Here is a 17640-nt window from a genome sequence, read left to right as displayed (position 1 = left end):
AACGGTGGCTAAGGAGACATGAAGAGGCCTATCACGGGAGGTTAGGGAACCAGAAATAACTGACGCCTTTAGCACCAGGGATCCTGGACTGCTTTTTGGCTAAGGGAGAGGGAGCAAGCGCTTAGGCTAGTAGGGCCCGTCACTCAAAAATCCATGCACGTGAGTTCACGCACTTCACACATTGCTAACTAAACAGGTAGCTTTCAAAAGATTATCCAAAAGGTGGGGTGCCAGCCCCAAAGCAAACCTCATAGTTTGTCTATGAGAAATGTAGCTTGAACCAAAAGGCAGGGGCTGTTAAACAAAATAGTGGCTTTTCTTTGTTTTAGATTCTTACGGTTGCTGTGTGCACATTAACGCCTGGCTCTTAGTCAATGGGTCTAATGGCTGCTTCACTTGTAGCATCTTTGTCTCAGAGACCTCTTCTCTAGGGCAAGGCCCTGAAGAGAAGGAGGGTACAAGGAGAACCTAGTCACAGTCTAGAGCAGAGACCGCCCTGGACAGCAGTCCTGACAGCAGCTACTTCCTGGGCCTGTCTGGGTAAACAGGAAATGCACCCTCACCCCACAAACATCCTGCTAGCTCCCGAATGGGTTCTTTGCCGTGTCTCCCTGCACTATAATAGAGTCCCTACAGTGCCGAGCATGCCTAGTGCAGCTGGACTCCCATAATGGCCCTGGAGGGTCCTCTTCTACTGGATTACTGAATAATTGCCCACGGAGTCGCTGTTCTGGGTCAAGGTTCTCCATGCAGGAACAGATAACAGCCTGGGTCTCCTTCAGAGGTGCAGGGGCTCCTACAGAGGTACCGTAGGGAGGGAGCTTGTGGCCCTGACGTGAACACGGTTTTAGAGACCTAAACCCGAATGGATCTCTGGGCCTAAAGAAGAGGACTACTACGGAAGAGAAGACAGGAGATGTTAGCAAACGGAAAAGAAAATAGTTCCTACCCATGAAAGCAAAAATCAAGCACTGAATCTGACTCCAGATGTAGTGGAGAATAAGAAAAGCCAGAAGGGCTAGGCAGATGACTAACTCCTGCGAGAAAACAAGAAGAGATCTTCACTGACATCGTCACACATTGCGTCTCCAGTATCATTTAGACAAACTTTTCATCGTGAGTGGGAGGGAGGGAGGCCTGCTACGTGTTCCTCGTGGGGAAACTGTACTGCCGCTAAAGACAACAGCTCTTCCTCCTCAAATACAGACACCTTCACTCAGTTTCTAGAATAATCAGTCCATCTCATTGGTTTTGCTGCTTCCTAACCTAAAACTGGCCCTGGAAAGGTTACTCTACAAACATCGACTTTTGTCATCGTGTGTCTGTGAGAGAAGATCAGGTGTAAAAGCGTGACACTCCCAACTCTCCAAAATGATGTCCTTCTGTTACCTAGAGAGTCTGGGGTCCGCTTGAGCAGATCCAACAAAATCGTGTTGCTTATTGTCCACTGTCACCGGATGGCCCATGGACGCCGAGCGACAGCTTCCTAACTACTCAGGCAACACTTACTCACTCCTCACACCTAATTTAGGAATCCCGTGTCTGGGATGACTGACGTTCTTCCTCGGGAAGAACTTGTAGTTGTGTTCTATTGGCTCATGGAGACATGCAAACACCTAACTAAGCGACAGAAGGAAGACTTGGACTTCAAATTTTCATTATAAAAATAAAAATGTATCAAACTATATTATCAAATACTTTTTTTTAAGTTACCAAGAGACCCTGAAAAATGGAGGAAACTCTCCGTGTTTTCCTGCCCGCAGTACAGAAGTTTAGGAAGCACAGGTTTAATGGAGCCAAGACTATCTGGCCACGGCAAGCACATTTCTGGAAGGCATGAATCCCAGATTATTTTACAGAGCAAGTTTAAACCAATTCGAATATTGGTGATGGCTAGGAATGACTCCAAAGCAGGCGATTAGTCTTTGGAAGCCCAAGAGGAGATCCTAAAAGCCGAGTAAGGGCAAGTGAATTTCACAAAGAACCAGAGACACCAGCCAGCCAGTCACTGCAGATAAAACGGCTTTGCACAGCATGCCTAAGGGCTACACTTGCTTGTGCCCCATCCCTGGAAAGCCTGGGATGAGGTCACCCATGGGCAAAGGGAGTTCAGTTTGGTTCTTTGTTTATTGTGAGGTAGAACGCTAACGCTAATGCAAGCCAGCATTGGAGGATAAGACGTTGCTGCATTTGCCCAGGCAGTGTCTTCCCTTGCTCCCTAGAAAGCCCTGCTCTCTGACTACGCCTTTTCCAGCAGGATTGTAGCAGGTGTGGGGAAGCATTCAGACAGAAGAGCTTCAACACTAACCTGAGAGGTAGCGGCAGGCGAACTAGATTCCTTACCACTCACTGCTGCCTGCTCATTGGCTGCGGCTCCTGCCACTCCTGCCGACTGCGACTGTGTACTGGAATCCTCAGCACCAGGAGGCCCTATTTGCCCGAGACCTTCACTCCCAGGAGTGCAAGGCGGGTTGGAGATGGTTTTCCGGTTTTGGCCTTTATACCAACTAGGGTAAAACAAGGGATCCGCGGTTTCCGCTGCCGAAGGGCTTGGACTTTCAGTTTGTGTGGTCGGCTGAGAGCCAATGGGCACCACCTCCCTCTTAATCACAACAGATGGGGTCACAAGTAAAAAAGAAGAGGAAAAAGTAGTTGGTGTTATTTCCCTTTGGGTTTGACCACCCTGAGCTCTCTGGGGGATGCTGGGGCAGAATGCTCACCACAGCACTATGCCTCTGACAGGCATCTACAGGCGTCTGGGCTTGCCACCCACTAGGTGGTAGCCCGGATAGGAAGAAAGCAGTGAAAAATTGCTTATAAAATACCTCAGATGGCAAGTTATTGACCAAAATTAACTCTGGCATTATGCGTGGGTCCCCCAAACTGATTTTAAAAAAACCAATGCTGACCTAATTAATCAAACCCAACCCTTCTTTCAGTGTCAGTGCGGCCGGGATGTTCAGAAGGTCAAGGTTCTGGGAAATGAGTATTTTATCCTGGATTCTTTGGAAACAGAATACAGAATGCAATTCCATATCTGGGTTATCTGTGGTGTTCTGGCTCTGTCAGTGATCTCAACCCACAGAAGCAGAACCAGGACCCCTCTGGATGAGCCCGCTTTCCCCACCACACTCAGTGACTGGGGTTCTGTGCACTGAATGGTGGCCTTCTAGAAGCCCCACTTTCCCAGAATACCTTTAATCACACTCTAAAATGACAACTAGATGGAAAGCCAGGCTTCATTTACTTGTCCACCAAAGGAAAGATGAAGTTGTGCCTCAGGGGAAGCTACATGAAACTGCGGTTTCTCTGTTTACTTCTTCTATTCTGTGCACGAGAGTCAAGGCTATGAGGTGGAAACACTTTCATTTCTCACCTCGTATAATTTCTACAATCTGCTCTGTGTTTTCATTGACTATGCAACAAAAGGTAGACTACATTCCCACGAGCAGCTCTGATTTCTTGCGTGCGCACCTGCACACACACACACACACACACACACACATACACACACTTTCTTGACAGATTGCTTTTCCATGAGCAGCTCTTATTTTACAGGCAGACAGACTCACCCACCCTCCCCCCCCCACACACACTTTCTTGACAGAGGTTGCCTCAGATCTGAGAGCATTGTTGGTATAAAAATGGCATTACATTAAGTCTTGCCCACCAGCTGTAATGGTGATGAACCTCCTGAGTCACCTAGAGAGCGTTTCTCCCTGGCTTTGTGACTGTGCTGACCCCCACTTGTCTTATAGTAGAATATGTTGTTTAGAGCATTTGGCAATGAGGCCGTTTGACAGGTTACCTGTGTCACCAGGACATCTGCAGCAGTTGGCGTGGATGAAGGTGGTTCTGGAGAGGAAGCAAGAAGTGGCGTCGGGGCCTGGAGCTCCGAGGTAAGCTGAGAGGGCTCCGAGGCTTTTTCCAGGCTCTCCTCTTCCCCCGATGACTCGATTTGAACATTGTCTACCTCTTCTGCTTCCGCGGCATCCTCTCCGTCTCCTCCTTCCTCTGTTTCTCCTGCGTCCTCTTCATCTTCCTCTTCTAGTGAGATAGATCATTTAAAACTTTATACGACTACCATGGTAGCCATGGAAACAGTTAATAGCTAGCACCTACCGTCTAGGGCTAGAGAAATCTTGTCAATTGACACTCGACAGTGGTCCAGGTCATGCTGAGACCTTGCGCTTCTCACATTCACCCCGGCAGGGCCAATATGAAGGAAGCATTGGCTTGCTTTCATCCCCAGTACAGAGTTGTCCCCTGCCCCTCACACAACCTCACTCGCAGAGCCTGCTCACGTTTCTACCACAGCCACCATATCTGCAAGCTCCTGCACAGATCGTAATAATCCATTAGGAAGTTGTGCCTTGGAACGTGTGTCTGCGGGGCTGGGGCAAGCTCATGGCAGAGCTAGCGGTCTAGACCACTGCTGTTCTCACCCCTCTTTCTTATCTCCTCTGAGCCAAGGCAGTCATAGCTGGGGCCAGCTCCAGAGTTACTGTCTCCCTTTCAAGTATTTCATCAGGAGAGTTCTAAGACTGGGAACTCTGAGCCAAAAGCGAAAGCCGCAGTTACTGCTCGTGGACGCTATCCTATTTCCATGCTCTGGCTGATCTAACCTGCCAGCATCTCACCCACTGTGTGCTGGCCTTCCTACCCCAGATGCCTTCTGTCTTTTCCTCTGACTCGTCTTGAAACTTTTTTCCTTTACACCCCTATGATTCATATTCTGGGGTAGAGTTGAAGTTGAATTATCACCATTTATGTCAATTATTAAGGATTTCAATTACCCAGTGTCAAACTCTTGATAATGGCATTAAAACGCCATAAAAATAAACAGTCAAGAGCTATATAATCCTGTGGTGAGACTGGGCCTCCCAATGGTTTGTGACCCCTCTGGAGTTACAGATGTCTGTCCTTCAGGGTTTCATACATTCCTCGCTTTCTCTCACTCAACCGCTTGCCCACAGCACAGCTTGAAACAGCTGGTTAAAGAAATAACACACCTCTGTAAAAGTCAATTTCACGTATAATTTTTTCTTCTCTATTGAGGTTGACTGTGAAGTGGTTCATGATCTCATAACCCTGTTCCACTTTCTCCATCTGAAACGCCTTCGACGCCTCCGCAATCCTGCAGCAAAGACAGGTGTCATTCTCCGTCACCGGCTAAAGTCTGATAGATAGCCTTGGGCGAAGACGAAACAGTGTGCTTGTTCGATCAAATAGAAAGTACTCACTTTTGTAACAGGGTCTTGGCGTTCTGGGAAAGCAAGAAAGAGAAGCTTACTTGGCATGTTCACATTAAGTTGGTGAGATTTAATCCTCTGTTTGTGACTCAGCATCTCCTAGCTGGGCTTCTAGATGTCACCCTCTCTACTTAAGCAATACCAAATGGAGGAAGCTTTTAGTTGATGAAATGGATTTTTAAATGCAATGTAGATAGAATACTGAAAGCCCGCCTCTTGGGTTTGTGTTCTTGGTGGCAAAGAGCATTACCTGCAGAAACACGGCCATTTCCGGCTCGTCCATGAACTGGATCCCCGACTCCACCAGCTTTGATACATTCTCCAGGTGGTCAGAATACTTCCGGATCAGGGCTCGGACGTGCGCCAGTTTCTCCTCCTGAGTTCGGGTGATGGCTTGGGCCATTTCGGTCTTCCTCTCCTCCAGGATGCCGTACAGGTAGTCGAACTTCTCACACAGGTCCTGTTTCTGCTTCCTGCAGCATTCCTGTTAGTTGGGTCAGCCGGTGTTAGAAACGGTGTGTGAGAGAGTCTAGTGAAACGATCATCTGGACACGTTAGGAGACAAGAGCATCTACCGATGGAAGAAAAGTACTCCGTCACATTGGTTAAACAAATCAATGCCCCCCCCTCTCTCCATGTGTGTGACTATTCATATCCATGTGTGTGAGCATATATGTGCCAATGCGTGTTTAAGTTTGTGCACATGTATGCGGACATATGTGTGCCAATGCATGTATAAGAATGTGCACATATGTGTGGAAGCGAAAGAAAGATCGATGTTTTGTGGTTTTTTTTTTCAGTTTCTGTCCACCATATGTTTTAGACAGTATTTATGCCTCTTCAGTCCTGGGATCACAGGTCACATCGCTGTGCCTGATTGTGTGAGCACTGAGGATTTGAACTCAGGTCCTCCACTTTGCTGTGCCTGATCGTTTGTGTGAGCACTGAGGATTTGAACTCAGGTCCTCATGCTTGCACAGCAAGCTCTTTACCAACTGAGCCATTTTTCCAGCCCTGGTCTTCTTCACAGAAATCAAAACAGGTTTTACACTCTGTTTTATTTACATTGTGTATACTACAGGCCATATTTGGCAAGGTGAGGTGAAGAAAAACTACGCTCCTTCCTAATTTGCACACACTCACCTTTCTTTTTTCGCATGGAGATTCTGAAGTTTCCCACAGGCCTTTGCACCTGGGATTCCCTTCTCCAGCCCAAGCAGCTGGATGCAGCCAAATTCGCTGTTTTGGACTACAGTTCTATTCATGCTTTTTTGTTATGAATCCCTTGAAAGGAACCTTGCCTCCTCTCATTTGTAACCCTTATCATCTGAAAGCAGCAGTGAGATGATTGGGCTGTTTTATCTTTTAGGGTCGTCACAATTATCGACTTCCCATGCTGATATGATTCTAGAAAACTGTCAAGAATGCTGAGGAGGGTGTAGATGGCTATAGGCCAGCTTATGCAAACAGTGTGAACATAGCAGACTTATTTGGGACTACTCACATTTAGTGCCTAGTTCTGAGTCATTATGAAAGTTTTTTAAATACAAAGTATTGACACAGGAGCATATCCCCAAGTGAAACAAAAATATCTCAAGAAACTCACATGTAGTTTTATTTAAGTCATGGCTTTGCTTTACACAATTTCATGGATTTGGGAATGATTTACTATTAATGACTTAATGGTTTTACTTGGAAAACAACTTTCAATGTTGTGAAAGTAAATCTGCTGGCCTGGCTTGTCACCCGGGTATCCTGTCCCTTTAAGAGACAGGCCCCTCCCACTCCCAATCTCCCCCTTTGGACTCTCCTTCTCTCTGTTGGCACCTATGGCACATATGTGCATCTGGTATATGTCTGTTTGCCAAACGCTGCTGAAGAGAGGGAAATGCTGCAAAAAGCCCCTCCGTCTAGTCTGACTCTCACATACATTGTGAGACTGATGTTAAATCATAGCTAAGTGCCACTCCAGCCGGCCCATTGGTCTGCCCTTGCTTTATCCAGCTCTGGTAAGCTTGCTGTGCTCTTTCTACCTCTGGCTCTTTCTATCTCTGGATCCAGAACCTTCAGGGCTGAGAGCAGGTTGTGAGACGGAGTCCCCTCATCTAGCTCTCCTGCCCTGAGAATTCAAGTAACTTATGTCTGACACCTCTGACCTCACCATGACCAAGTTGTTGACAACGGGTGTGGCTACAAACAAGATCCCCTAACCTCCTGTGCTCCTTCTTTTAAAACAGGTTTGACATAGGGAGTGGCTGCCTACAGGATCCTTGGTCTAGGGTGTGTTCACTGCATATTCCTGTCCCACACATTAAATACTTTTCTCAGGAAATAATGGCTTGATGTCTCAAGTATCAAAGCAAGTAACCGTTCTGGTTGCCCTTTGTGTCATGCTAAGCCGTCTTTTGCCTTCTCCCCCACCCCTTTTGTATTGGGGCATAAAAGTATATGGAAACTAAATGCGGGTGCATTCAGCATTCAATGTCCGCTGAGTTTCCCTCCCAGTTCTATCCTATGTCTCTGTGTTTCTTTCTTCTCTCTGTCCCTCCTACCTAACATTTTTAATCCTTGTGCCCTAACGTGGAACGTAGGAGCCTGCCGTGACTGGACCATGGCAGAAGTCACCCCAAAAAGGTGGCTTACGACACTTTGCATCCACGTGTCTGCAGACAGGAAATTTCGAAGAACAGTTGTTGCCTGAAAAAGCATGATTACAACCATATTTCTCTCTTCTCCACGAAACCTTATTTCCTTCTAAGATTTCCTCTTGTTTTTACCATGGCACTTTATCTATTTGAATAAATAGACCGAGGCCAATTTCTCATCCTTCCTCTCCTGCTTCTAAATAGTAATTGAATTAAGATACTGGTTCATGGCCAGGTGGTGGTGGTGCACACCTTTAATTCCAGCACTCCAGAGGCAGAGGCAGGTGGATCTCTCTGAGTTCGAGGCCAGCGTGGTCTACAAAGTGAGTTCCAGGACAGCCATAGCTGTTACACAGAGAAACCCTGTCTCAAAAGAGAGAGAGAAAGGGAGGGAGGAAGGGAGGGAAGGAGAAAGAAAAGAAAAAAAGATACAAGTTTGTGAACTTTTAAGCTTTTTTTCTCTTATATAGCTTCCATGCTTCCCATTTTCTTCTTTTTGATGTCTCTGGCTTCAGTGTTTCCCTACGTGTGTGTGTGTGTGTGTGTGTGTGTGTGTGTACCTTGTATCTGCGTGTGTATGCTTAGCCAGTGAACTAACTCTGTTTCAAATGAACTAGATACTGGTGGTGTGGGAGAATTATCTGTATTCTGTCAATCATGTATTTTAATAAAACGCTGATTGGCCAGGCAGGAAGTATAGGCGGGTCAACCAGACAGGAAGTAGAGGCGGGGCAATGAGAATAGGATAAGGCTAGGGAGGAGGAAGCTTCCTCAGCCACTCCCTCCTGCGCAGATCACTGAAGAGGCAGCATGTAACTTGCCCAGCTGAGAAAGGTACGGAGCCATGTGCTAATGTAGATAAGGATAATGGGGTAACATAAGTTATAAGAGTTAACAAGAAGCCTGATCTAATGCACCAATCAGTTTATAACCTTATGGAGTCCTGTGTGTAATTTCTCTTTGGGATTTGCCGGCTGTTGGGGTACCGGGCGGGACGGAAACCCCAACAAGCCGGCCCCTCATGTTACATACTGGCCTCTGATGCACTACACAGGTATCTCCTGATGACAAGGCCTGACCGCACAGCAGCTCTTCTCCCATCTTCCAGAACTGTTACACATTCTCAGTTCTTAGGAGAACAAATTACACCTGCCTACAACACTTTAATAAAAGGAAAATTCACCCCAGTTCCAAGGAGAACCAAGCATGGATGTGATAAAGGAGATGCTATCTCATAAAGGGAAGATTATCCTGTGCACCCTGATGTGGTAAGACGAGGACAGGTGGACTATTTCTTTCTAACCGAGACTGAAACCCCAAATGAAAAGAAAAGCAAATCAGGTACTCAGCTATTCCCACGGAAGTAGGTAGGTCTTCTTCAATATTGACCTCAGGTCACCAGCTGACTGTAGCCTTTATAGCAATGTCAGAATGGAGAGGTTCTGCTTTTACTCATCTTTATAAATTATCAGAAATAATACAAAACAAGATGTACAGGGCTGTGGAGATGGCTTGGTGGGGGTAATGTCCCGCAGTCACGAAGACAAGAGTTTGTATCCCCAGAACCCAGTAAAAGCTGTGCAAGCATGCCAAATCTGTACACCCCCCCCCCCCCGCCCAGTGTGTGGAAGCAGTTTCTCTGGAGAAACCTTGCTTGTCAGACTAAACAGAGTTGTGAACTCTGGGCTCAGCAAAAGATCTTGCTTTGGAATATAAAGTAGAGCAATTGCTGGCGATACCTGATACTGACCTCAGCCCTCTATGTGCACATGTACACACACACACACACACACACACACACACACACACATACACACACACATATAAGAACACACAAACACAGCCATGTAAACTACTCACACAAGCATACCTCAAACACATACATTTGCTAAAACCGGACAAGCCATTGGAAAAAAAGAAGCTTTGTATGAAAAAATAATAGAGTGTCTTTTTACCTAAATGATGATTATGCTAAGCTGTCTGGCTAGCAAGCCCAAAGAACATATGTGTCTCTGTCTCCCCGGTCACTATGATTACAAGCATGTGTCTCATTCCAGGATTTTCTTACACAGATTCTGAGTATCAAACTTGGGTCTTCATGCTGACATGACACACCCTTTACCAACTGAGCTGTCTCCTCATCCTTAATGGTCGGATTTTTATTGGTTTACTTTTCCTTCCTAAGTACTTATTTTTCTACAAAATTAATGTAGCACATTTGATTAACTGTCTAAATACTGTATTAGAATAAGCATTTCCCAAAATTCAATGTTGTTGTGTAATATTAGTTTAAGATATGTTACACTCATTTATGCTGTGGAATATATGTTTAAGGATGCAAAGATGTGTTGCATACTTTGATGTTGCATTTGTTTAACTCTGTAAAGCTGTGTTACTTTGCCTGTCTAAAACACCTGATTGGTCTAATAAAGAGATGAACAGTCAATAGCTAGGCAGGAGAGAGGGATATGTGAAGCTGCCAGACAGAGAGAATAAATAGGAGGAGAAATCTAGGCTCAAGAAAAGAAGAATGAGACGAGGGAGGAGTGAGAAAAGGAGGAGGGGAGGAGGCCAGGAGCCAGTCACCTAGGAGTAAGAAGGAAAAAAAGATATATAGAATAAAGAGAGGTAAAACGCCCAGAGGCAAAACGTAGTCAAAGAGAAATGAGATAATTTAAATTAAGTTAGAAAAACTGGCTAGGAACAAGCCAAGCTAAGGCCAGGTATTCATAAGTAAGAAAAAGTCTCCATGTATTTATTTGGGAGCGGGGTGGCAGATATCCCACAGAGGGAGAAACAACAGCTACACAGCATCATTTGTGTTTCGGACATAGCTATTTCCCAGCATTATGTGAACACAATGATGCATTCAATAAATTCTTGGGAAATAGGGGTTTGGAAGATGATCAAATGGTTATAAAAATTTGCATCTCTAAATATTTGACTTCACCCAAAAGTTTTCATTTCATTTGTTTAGAGAAATAAATACTTAAATGTATGATCCAAATCTTTCCTTCATCAACTCCTCAAAAGGAAACACCGAATTGCAACTATTCAAAGTTATGGGAACCACTTAATCTTGGGACAGATTTTAAAAGGATGATTTGTTATGGTAGTGACAGACCAGATTGGATAATTGATGCTTTCTCTCTGACGCTACAGCTCCAAGACTCTGTGACTTAGAAATGTGGAGATACATCTCATGTTCTTTAGGCTACAGCATTCCCCACTCCATTCCCAGCCAGTTTCAGAACGTCATCTCCAGAAGTAAGACAAAACGTCAGACCCAGTGTAGGCTTGTGCTATAGGCATGGCAGGAAAATTCTGAGTGACTATAACCGCTACTTTCACCATGTAAGGAGCATAGCTCTGCGTCCAAAATAGCCTGAAGATAAAGCCGCAGCCTGGACACTTGTCGCTGGGCACCTGTGACTCTACCGCCCGCTCGTGTCTCCACCACATTCCTCCAGTGTTTATCTGGCCACTTGTGCAGAAATGCAGCTGTACGTGAGATACAGTACTTCAAAGTCCCCTTCCACTCTCCCTCCCCAAAAAGAAATAGAAAAACAGACATCAAGTTAATAATACTGAACAAAGAGCCATCTTAAGAGGAATGAGGTTAGTAAGCCCAAGCATTCATTCAGGGCTCCAGTTATAAACACTTGGAGCAGTCCCATGAACACAGACCAGAATATTTCTAGGAAAAGAACAAGTTGGACCTTTATGCACAGCTTGGGCTTCAGCCCCTGCCCCCTCAACCTGTGCCCTTGCTCATCAAAACAGCTCTGTATGGCCCGAGGGTCTGGAGACTCCCAGATAATGCTCAGTCTGTTGTGATATTCCGGTTGTGAGGAGGATAGCTAAGTGACCTGCGGCATTCAAATAATGCTTGCTGTTGATGACCTTGACATCAGGGCTTTTCTGGGTCATAGGTGAACAAGGTGGATGTTGGCCTGACCGCAGGCCTTTTAAAACAGAGCACGGGAATTACAGTTAAAGAACTCCATGTGGCTCTGAGGCGGCCCCTCCATCTCTACCTGAAACTCCTCAACTGGTGAGAAAGAGCCATGGTTATCCATACCACGTCTGCTCATTCCCGCCCGGTGACCATATCTGTTCATTCCTGACTGCTATTACCAGTTATTAAAAATATGGGACTCACAAAGCTGGGAAATGCAGGGATACCTAAGCCAGACATTGAAAACTGACAGGCATGATGGCTTATGTCTCTAATCCCAGCATTTAGGAGGCTGAGAAAGGACATTACCACAAGTTCAAGGCCAGTCAGGGCTATGGAGCGATAACTGATCACAAACAAATAAACAACAAAACAACCTCCTCACCCCAGTTCTGATACTTAATGTAAGGAGCCGCCAGGATGTCGCCTTGGCGAGATGGTGCCAGCGGTCCTACAGCCTGGAGGTATACAGATCCTTTGATGCTGCCACGCAGGCCAGAGTGCCTGGGGCCTGTGTTTTGCATTTCAGAGCCTTGGTTCCCTGACCTGTCCTGAGGCCTCGGGCCCTAGCAAAATGGCATCAACCAATCAGCATTCGAGCCTCTCCACCCTAGAAAAGCGGCTGCCTTTGGGCCCCTCGCTCTCTCTTGCTTCCTGCTCTCTCACCCTCTCTCCCTTACTCTCTCTCTCTCTCTCTCTCTCTCTCTCTCTCTCTCTCTCTCTCCCTCTTTCGTTCCCCCGCATTCCCCCATTCAACCAAGTGGCTCCAATAAAGGCGTGATATGGGAAGGATTCTCGATTTCGTGGTCGTCCATTCCTGCTGGTCAGGAAGCGCGCCACAACTTAAAGGTCCTAGCCCTGTAGCATCCCCCCCCCCCCCGCAATGAAAATACTGGTTAGATATGGATGTAGGCATTTAAAACGGTCAGGTATGAATCTGTATATCCTATACAATATGCATAACCCTATGCTCATGGTGCTTTAAAAAAAATCTTATTTCCTTAATAAGATGAATGGCTAACCTAAACATGTCAATGTGGATAGACTGATTTTTTTTTTTCCTCAAAGAACTGGGCTTTGGACTCCACGCTTTTGTGTGCTAGAAAATCACTCTTGCTCCTCGGTCACTTTTTATTCTTATTTTATTTTATTTTTATATAGACTAGTCTAGAACTTCTAATCCCTCTGCCTCACCCTCCCGAGAAGCTGGAACTATAGGTGCACGTTGCCAAGCCTGGTGTGACGATGAGCACTTTAAATACAACCATTATCTTACTGACTCGGAAGGAGTGATAGCATACCCCTCTCTAGGGCTCTGTGGAAAGACTTAGAAAAGTGTGCCGAATTAGATGGTGACATTACCAGTGAGAAAGGGGTGATGGTTCTGACCTCGGCTGCTCTCCATACTGTCCCTAACTAAACCCTTCCTGCTGAATTAGCTTTAAACCTGTACTTTCTTGGCGTGCCCTCAAGTGTAACTGGAGACGGTTGTTTCCTGTTGAGACCCTGGCTAGCCTCTGGGACGGGTGACCTATTGTCCTTCCTAAACACAGCCAGGGTGAAGTTGCTTCCCTCGCCCAAGACTTCAGTGGTCCGCGGGACGTTTCACACATCTTTTAATGTCTTTATCCCAGACAGGAAGCCAGCCTCTCCGCAAAGACCTCTCTGGGGAGGCGCCACAGTTGCAGGAGGTGGCTAGAGACTGCCTCGTTCAACACAAGCAACAGGCTATTTATACACACCAGACTCAGCGTAGCCTCACACTGGCGTGCTGATTCATGACTAGTGACTGATCTTCCCTGCAAATAAGTAGAGAGAGAACAGTTTCCATTGCCCATCTCTGAATCACTTACACTCTTCACCAGGAGAAAATATTCCCTCTGTAAGTGAATCTCCACATACCAAAGATCTTTTCAATAATATGAGTGTGGAGAAGAAAGGAAATTGATTTTAACGTTGTGTAAATCTAAGATGGGCTAATGATAACTAATGAATTCTTGAAGCCATCCCCTCGGACATGGACTTAAACTTGCAATAATAGACTTGACCTCGGTAATAGGAAGGTGATGAGATCACACACTTCATGCCGGGTACCGTGCTAAGCATCTCCATGCCTGTAAGCTCTGTAGAATAAGTGTGATTGTCGCCTTTCATGCTTATAGTAACATAAATGGATCTTAAAAACATAATGCTTGGTTTAAAACGCAAAGAAGCCACAATGCCGTAACATTTGTGAAACTCGAAGGCTGGGATGGTTTGCTCTCACATCTTTAGATGGCTGGTCCCTAGTTGGTAGAACTATTTTGGCAACGATTAGAAGGTACAGCCTTGTTGGAGTAGGAGTGTCACTGGGGGTAGGTTTGGAAGTTTCAAAAGCCCATACCAGACCCAGTCTTAATTTCTCTCTCTCTCTTTCTCCCTCCCTCCCTTCCTCCCTCTCTCTCTCTCTCTCTCTCTCTCTCTCTCTCTCTCTCTCTCTGAAACTCTCAGCACGCCCCCCAGTTAACTGCTTCCTTTTATAAGTTGTTTTGGTCATGGTGTCTATCATAGTAATAGATAAGTAACTAAGACACATACATAAAAAAAAATACCCATTTTATGAGAATGCACACAGAGACAATCCAGCATCTATCAGAACTGTTATCTTCAGGAAATGGCGACAGAAGGAAATAACAGGCAATGAGAGAGGCCTAGCAGGCAGCAATGAGAACCGTGCACCGGAAGCTGAGTGGTTAATACCCAGCCTGCTAGTCACAACTGGGGAGATCTTTCTCCTCCTTGGGGGTCCCCCACGATGACTGCTATGGGGGGCACAGCTGTGCAGCTTAGGCCTTTACAAGACTTCCTGGAACACCGTTAGCATTTCTGAAGACTGTTCCGGGTTTCCACTAAGAAATCTTGTTAAATAACAGTGTTCCCTTCGTTGCCTTGCTGCTAGCCTTTCTAAAGGGTTTGACTGAGGAAGAGCACACACAGTTATTTCGGCCTGAACAACTATGTTAGGAGGCCATTCTATAGGGGAAGAATGGAACATTGTGATGGGGGTCTCTAGTGTGTCACTGAGACAACCACTGGCCTGTAGGGCTATCAGGACTGGTTCTGAGTCCCTGGGAGTCAGCTGACCTACCTCGATTGTTTTACAGGTGTCCTCCAGCTGACTGATCACTCCCTGGATGCGGTCGTTGCTTCCCACAAGCACAGCGATGCCATCACTGAGTTCCGACTAACGAAGAGAAAACAGACTCCAGTTATTTGGGGTTTTCTAACTATGGATGCTCGTGGGCTGGTCACAGCATTATCCTCTGGGGGATTTGATCCCTAAGGAGTAAACAAGCCCACAAACAAGCTGGTGGATTTCTCCCAAGACACATTCTCACTGTGAACAAAGAACAGAAGGTGCTGGTGACCTACATCTCCCGTTTAGACTGGCAGGGTGGCTCAGTGATGCCCCTCTGGCCTCTGGCCCCAGAAAACAAGTCTGAAGATAAAGATGGCCAAGGAAAGCCAGAATGTTCTGTCATTATTGATTTAGATGTGAATTAGGTCACTGTAAGAGGTAAGTGTGGTTGTGACCTCCTCATACAAAACCGAGGAAATGCAATTAATTACATCTAAAGACTGAAGTGGGTGCTCATCGTGGGAAACCTGGGAACCTCTTGATAATGTAAGCAAATGTTGGCTCCGTGTGAGACAAGGTTCCATGTTTTTCATCCCATTATTGCTGAAGACGTGGATTCAGTTAAAAACACGAAGAACAATTATAAGCTATCAATAACAGTACATTGAAGCTGGAGAATTCTAAGCAGTTCATAACTAGGGCAGTGCAACAGACTCAAATATGTGACATTGGGAACTCAGAATGAATTGTCTAGAGCAGCTCAGGACTAATTTTACTTGGGCAATAAATGCAATAAATGTTTATCTATTGGGCACATGTATATTGCAATCCTACTACGCTAATATAGTGCAGAAATGTCCATAGCCTGTCGCACACACTTAAACTGTAACATGACGTCGGCTTTAGCAAGGGTATTACAACTTTAAAATTCTTGTGTTCTTTTAACCCAACACTTATTTTTCTCTTCCTGTTTCCCTTCCTCCTGCTCAGACATGGAGCCACAAGGCGCACTGAGTGGGGACTTGGGAAGCCTAGCCCTCTGGCCTGAACTTCTCCAGGTTATTGAGCAAGTCATACAATCAAATTGAACCTGAACTTTTAAAGGAGAGGTCTAGGCCAAACCCTAGCAAGTCTGGTTGTCAAACATTTGAAACTGTAGTTGAATCTACGTGAGTTATAGGCAGCCTGGTCTACAAAACGAGTTCCAGGACAGCCAGGATTACACAGAGAAACACTGTCTTGAAAATAACAGAAACAACAACAAAAACCTGCAGTCGTGTCTACATGTGGAAGTGACCATGGAAACCTATAGTGAATGTGCAGCTACGCTGACCAAAGAGGAAAGGCGTGGGAGTCCCACTTCCCGTCCCTCTGCCCATCCCATGGAGCTCCGGGCCTCTGAGGGAAGTAGTCAAAAGTAGATACCGAACAGCTCTACCGCACTAGGCCATGGGGGCAAGGAGAGGAGAAATCAGAGTTAATAAAATGAAGCTGAAAACCAAAAACAGCAACAAAAGCAAATCAAGGTTGCTGTTTGCAGGTTGTTGGTTGCGACAGGTGTAGCACGAGTCTGGCTTCCTAACTGATTCCTGCTCTGGCCTTTGAGACAGAATTGGAATCAGTGGTTGTTAAGTGGAAGATGCGAGTGACCCCCTGACACGTATACCCCCTTATCCTCATAGATGCATGAGTTCTAGGCTGCTGCTACAGGAAGCGGGGCCCACGAGCTGGTACACTGGCTCAAATAGGGAGGGAGGCCCAGACCCGGTCCCTGGAAGGAGGGACATTCGAAGGGTGCTTTTTAGCATTGGCCTAGGCGACTTGGAGGCCATCAGGCCCATTTTCTAAACCTTAGCACTCTCCCTCTCTGGCCATTGCCTCAATCTTGGAGAGAATTGAATATGAGAGAAACTACAGGACTCCTTCCCGTGGGGGCCTTCCTCATACAGCCTGCCTTCCGCTGAGCTCCCCGTTTCGGCTACGCAGAGTTGCTCCCTGGTGCTTAGAAGAGGCTGCGGCAGAGAAGTGAGGTCCCTACCTTCTGCCTCTGGAACACGTGGGTGAGGGGAGCCACCTGGCAGTCCTTGTGAGCTCCGAACACTTTGCACAGGGAGCAGGTGGGCACCTCGCAGTTCAAGCAGTAGATGTTGATGCGTTCCTCATCGTGCTCCTCACACATGGGCTGCTCAGACTTTTTCTCTGGCCTGGGAGGAGGTAGGAAGATAAATCTGTATCAGCATCTACCGGTGGCAAGCATTGCAAACGCACTAGCCCTGACTACCCCCAACCCTAACCAAAAGACTCCCACAGTCTCTCATGTTCAATTTGGTACTACTTTTTTTTCTCAGTTGCTGTTGAAATCTCCTTCTTAAAAAAAAAACCCACAGGGCTGTCTAGACAAAGAATCCTTTTAGCAAGTAATGGGCAGTATTTCTAAAAATCAAAATGTCGTAGAGCAGCTGAACTGGGAATTACCCGTGAAAAGAATTATAAGTATTAACACATGAAAGTATACGTGTGGATTACATACGCATACTGTGTGATGTAAAGATGTAGTGTGTGTGGTGTGAAACACGCTCTCTCATGTGAGTCATGCCTCCAAGTGTTGGAGCACCCCAGTGCTGGTGTGTGGGATTATGTAGCTGCAGTACCAGACCCAGAAGGCAG

General features: G+C 46.1%; 1 protein-coding gene across 4 annotated transcripts in view; it reads right to left on the bottom strand.

Moving 5' to 3' along the window:
* The window catches only part of Trim55 (tripartite motif containing 55), a 39821-nt gene that overhangs the window by 16020 nt on the left and 6161 nt on the right, over window positions 1–17640 (bottom strand). Inside the window, exons 3-10 of one of the 4 annotated variants that reach the window (XM_085677302.2) lie at window positions 17012–17177; window positions 14983–15078; window positions 5503–5736; window positions 5244–5266; window positions 5013–5137; window positions 3809–4047; window positions 2309–2602; window positions 950–1037 (exon numbers count right to left, since the gene is read on the bottom strand). In XM_085677302.2, coding sequence (XP_085533428.2) covers window positions 950–1037; window positions 2309–2602; window positions 3809–4047; window positions 5013–5137; window positions 5244–5266; window positions 5503–5736; window positions 14983–15078; window positions 17012–17177 — 1265 coding nt within the window. The remainder of the gene's footprint in view (window positions 1–949; window positions 1038–2308; window positions 2603–3808; window positions 4048–5012; window positions 5138–5243; window positions 5267–5502; window positions 5737–14982; window positions 15079–17011; window positions 17178–17640) is intronic. The other 3 variants (XM_048420339.3, XM_048420341.3, XM_048420342.3) reach the window with 3 other exon arrangements.

This window comes from Myodes glareolus, chromosome 16 (genome assembly GCF_982192425.1).
Source record: "Myodes glareolus chromosome 16, mMyoGla1.1, whole genome shotgun sequence".
In the NCBI taxonomy this organism is placed as follows: Eukaryota; Metazoa; Chordata; class Mammalia; order Rodentia; family Cricetidae; genus Myodes; species Myodes glareolus.
The sequence above is the reverse complement of the archived record's forward strand: the minus strand, read 5'-3'. Positions and strand labels throughout refer to the sequence as shown.